The 4,926-nt window shown below is 46.7% G+C and overlaps 1 protein-coding gene across 1 annotated transcript in view; it reads right to left on the bottom strand.

The window, feature by feature from the left end:
- RNF152 (ring finger protein 152) overlaps positions 1–408 on the bottom strand; it is a 690-nt gene extending 282 nt beyond the window's left edge. The window contains exon 1 of the mRNA XM_010079947.1: positions 1–408. This exon is cut by the window's left edge and continues 282 nt beyond it. Within this exon, the coding sequence (XP_010078249.1) occupies positions 1–385 (385 nt within the window). The 5' untranslated portion in view covers positions 386–408.
- Between the last annotated feature and the right edge of the window lie 4,518 nt (positions 409–4,926).

The raw sequence follows: 4,926 nt of genomic DNA on the forward strand, positions 1-4,926 counted from the left end.
GCTCCTGCGGGGCCGGGGGCGGGCGCCCCCAGCCAATGTCTCCCGGCAGTAGCGCCCTCTCCTTGGAGAGGGGCAAGGGCAGCATGTAGCACCCATTGCTGGGGAGTTTGATGAAGACAGGGGTGTGCTCCGAGGTGTGCGGGATTGCAATGACGGCGATCACCTCAGGGTCATCGGGCAGCTGCGACACAGAGTACCCTGGCGGCAGCTTGGTGATCCCGCGGCACCATGGGCAACGCAGGTCCTTCTGGCTGGTCCTCATCTGCTGCAGGCACACCGAGCAGCAGGTGTGCTTGCAGTCCAGGAGCTTGGGCCGCCGGCGGGGGCTGTAGTAGTTGAAGCAAATCTGGCACTCCAGCAGAGAGTCTTGGGACAGGGTCTCCATGGTGGCCGGTGCAGGGGGGCACGGCAGGCCTTGTGATGAGCCCCACCCGGGTGTCCTGCAACAGAGGGGCAGCACCTGCCTTTCCACCGCTTCTTCTCCTCAGGGCAGCACCGGGCAGCAGCTATGGAGAGTGCGGGAAAATCTCTGCCTGAACCTTTCAGTACCTAAGACAAACATAAAAGCACAAACAGGTTACTCACAGGAGCCAGCGGGAACAAAAGAGTCCAGCTACAGCAGAATGAAAACTAGTGCTGACCTTGTAATTTGGCAGGAGAAACAAATTCGCAACCCTTAACAAGAAAGCATCTTCCCACTGGCTTCACCCAAACTACCCAGTTATATTTATACCCGTAACAGAGGAGGCTGTAGTTCACTAGGCAGGTCCTTCAGCATCTACTTCCTGTCGTATTTTCAGGACCCTTCAGCCCTTCCTGCACCTTAATAACTGTCCTCATTTAATCCTTTAAACCCCTGAGGATTTTTTGCTATTTGGCTCAACTGCTAAGTCTATGTGAAAGGTGAGAGAAAGAAAAAATATGTTTAAATGCATTTTCAACAGGCTCCTTAAGTTATGCCTGTGCATGAATGAGCAACCAAGTAACTACACTGAAATACTCACATTTGTGCACACAAAAAAAAAAAAGGAATGGCATCGCTTTCAGTCAAATTAACTGTTTGCCTGGTTACACAAGCAGCCTGTTGAACGTGGCCCTCTGAAACATAAACCTTTTCATTGATGAAAACTTCAGCTGAGACAAAAGGCTCTGTTTAGACACAGGACCGCCAAACATCACAGAGAACAAACTGTTAATGCACTGAATTAAAGGCAAATTGTTACTAACCTTGTTCCAAACTATTCATTATAAAGGGATTCTTTGCCTTTCCCCTCTTATTTCTTATAGCTATGCAAAAAAAAGGCAGCTGTGTTTACTTTCACAGTGTGTTGTTTAGCTTTGTTTTATTTTGGTCACTCCAACACAAGATAAATAAGAAGGGGTGACATTTTTGTAACTTTTTACATTGCCTTCTTTCCTGTACTTGAAGAAGTATCAGCCTGAATTTGCACCCAGAGAGTACAATAAAGAAAACCCAAAATAGTTGCATGGCAACCTTTGAGATGTTATTCTCAAAACAGAGTTAACACCTAAGGACCACATCTGTCAGAACTTCTTCCTTTCCATACAGTTATTTCTTGTTCATCCCTCCAGATCCTAGCAACTAGGTTGCAACATGCTAACCAATGGGCAATGTCAGTAAACCAGAAATAACATAGTTCAAGAAGAGAAGGTAGGCATAGACGTGGGGTTTGCAATGCAGGACAGCTCTCTGGACCACTGTCCCGTATCTTGCTTCTGGCAGTGACCAGTATTTGGATAGAAAAAACAAAATACACGTCATCTCTTCAGATGCTAACGACTGATCACACCGACATTGGCAGGACTGGCCTGCTGCTGATTTTGTAACAGGAGTGGATTTTGGCTCACAAGGCGCTTCAACAAACACACAGTGACAATCCTGACTCAGGAGGGAGCAGGGGCTGCAGCTGTGAAGGCAGGAGCTTGTGAAATGCGGGCAATGGCTGCAGAGGGCAACTACACGTGCCAGCCGCCCAAATGGAACTTTTGGGATTCTCTGCCTGAACGTGGTACAGAGGCCACCGCTGGGAGAGACCCGCGGCAGCACAATGCCAGCATGGGTCCGTGCAGCGCTTGCTCTGCACCGGCGCTGTATCACACACCGCATTAACAGACACTCTGTGCAAAGGGAGCCAAACGCTGCTGCAGAAGGGGCTATGTATTCCCTGCCCGCATGCAGGCCACACTGAGGACAAGTGGAAGAAAATGAGTAGAAGTTTTATCTTCTTTATCCTCTCCTTCCTATTACTATCTCCACATCCCTACAGTACAGGGAGGCACAAAGGCAGTCTGTCAGACAGGGTCATTAAAAGACTAGCGTGCAGCTGAGAGAGAAAAATGGAAGAGCGCTATCCACAATGCTAGGCAATTCCCGGCTGAAAAACATTAAGAGACAAAGGACAAATTAGAAATTAGTTACAGGCACTCAGGAAGGAATCACTGAAGCCATCAGATCCAGTTTTCATCCACAAGCAACCCAGCAGTTTTACATCTTGCACAGAAGTATTCACAGAAAATCTTCGGGTACGCGCTACGCAAGCCAAACTTGAGCTCAGACGTTACAAGATGCAACTCTGATCTGCTCTATCTGGAGATCTATCAAAAAACCCAGGTATAACAATACTGCAGTATTACCACAAGAAAAAGCCCCAATGCCTGAACATTCAGAAGGTAAGGCTTATGTTTAAAAAGGCAGTGGAAGTACTGCTTCTGCAGATGTAAATCAGTATCTCTGCACAGAAGCTCTGCCCTCCACATTTTGGATGTCAATGAACTGACAGATGAAGACCTCTGACCTCATTTAGCTGTCACCTACAACCATCCCTCTCCACATACAGTGCTAAAGGTAAACCAGTTTCTATTGATGTGAATGTCCTTGGGATCAAGATCATTTTTCTGCTCGCATATCATTGTCCAGGAGTCTTATACTCTGGTGCTATCACGCCCCTCCATCCCTATCCCAGTGACATCCTTACAGAAGATGATCAGTGCTAGGAATGAGATGAGGTATTCAGAACTTAACAATAAAACAAAAGTCACCTCCAGGCAAACAGCGCCCTAAGGAAAAAGAAGAAAATCTATGCCAACAAGAAGATCTCAGCTGCTCTGAACACTAAGTAATGCTCTGAAGCATTCCTCTGAAGGTCAAAGTTTTAAAGCATTAGTGCAATCCATAGGAAGTAAAAGGAAAAGAACGGAGCCAAATTAAAAGGTTAAGATAGAGCTTACCACCTACATGACATACGTTGTTCAGATATGTGTGGACAGTGACAACTGCATTTTGACCTGGTGCTGAATCAAGGAAACAGTCACTTCCAACTGTGTGTCTTAAAGTTACACTTTTTTCCTTTCCTTTTTCTTTTTTTCCGAAAGAACTATAAACTATTTCAAGTAACAAGGTTGCACTGTGCATATATCTATATCAAATAATGACATTTCTTATTTTCTCAAAATGTCTCAAATAATGATCAGAGGTGTATATTGACAGACCAGCAGTAACAACTGGTAAGCAGAGAGATTAGTATGAATCCTTCAGAATATGTCTAAAGACAAACCATAGCCATCTAACCCCTTGGCCTTTGCTGACACTGCCTTGTTCAAAGGTTGGACACGTAGCTTCATGGGTGCAACGTAACATTATTCCCAACCATACCAAAAGCCCCACAACCCTCCTGCACTCTGCCACAGTTCAGTTTGGGGATAAAAGAAAGTCAAGCCATCATCTACAGTCAGAATTAAACTCCATAATATCTATTTGATTCATATTGCAGTACCTAGTTAGGAAGGAAAAAGCCACAGAAGCTCTCTCAGTACTCTTCTGCCAAGATTTAATACTGCAGCAGATCTCTTCTTGGACAGGAGACTGAACTCTCTAGTTTGTGCTCAGTGCACCCCCATACTAGTTGGAGGTCCTGAGCTATCACATGTGAACAACGCGCTCAAAGCTTACTCAGACTGGACTGACCAAGAGGCAGCCAGGCTGCATGTGATGGCACGGCTGACGTCAGCATCAGCCAAAAGCATTGTTTTGACATTATTTGCTCTTGTCACCCAGTGATGGCCAAGGCGGGGCAAGGGGACTGTTGACAGGAAAACAGGGGGGAAAGAATCAGAAAAGACCGCCAGGGATATCTGTAGGTGTCTGCAAGAGAGACAGCATATATGTAATGTATGGACAGGGGCACGCGTGTGGAAGGGAGGGCTGGGGACTATGACAGTGAAAACACACACACAGAGGCACCTGCGAGTTGTGACTCTGTGTGGCACAAACCTGACAGCAACTGGAAGCTCTTCAGGGCTGAGATCTAACTGGTAACACAAAGAAAAACTAACTTGGTATGAAAATCCACCAGCTCCTAAACTTAAGAGTGTCCAAAAGGTGCAGTAGGAACAAAGGAAGCAAGAAGAGACAGGCCTTGCAAAGAGGCATTGGGAGACCTCTCTGCCTCCCCTGCACCCTCTTCCCCTTGCTGTGGGTTGCCAGTGGCCAGTGAGATGAGAGATTCACAAGCACTTACAGACACAGGCAGGAACCTGCAGTGCTCATGACCCCTGCAGCAGAAGATCAAAGTACAGCAGGGTGATTGAGAGCACAGCACAAAGGTCCTCCTTGCAGATTTGGGCTGCCCTCTGCACAAGCCAAGAGCTGATTTGAGAAATGATCACATCACTCAAGAGCAATAAGGGTCTGGAGAATAAAACGGGTATTTCAGCTGTTTGTCAGTCACGCTATCTGTTCTGCTGGTACCTTGTTGGAGGCCACAGCAGAGCCCCAAGCTCTTTTTTTGGGTGAGCAGGAGGTCAGGAAGGCCAAGGCATCAGCTTCCTAATCCCCGAGAAGGAGAACATGAAAAGAACATTTGTTGCTCTCTTGCAATTCATAGCTTCCCAGCACAATGCAGGGAG

This window comes from Pterocles gutturalis, unplaced genomic scaffold, assembly GCF_000699245.1.
Source record: "Pterocles gutturalis isolate BGI_N339 unplaced genomic scaffold, ASM69924v1 scaffold36114, whole genome shotgun sequence".
Taxonomy (NCBI): domain Eukaryota; kingdom Metazoa; phylum Chordata; class Aves; order Pterocliformes; family Pteroclidae; genus Pterocles; species Pterocles gutturalis.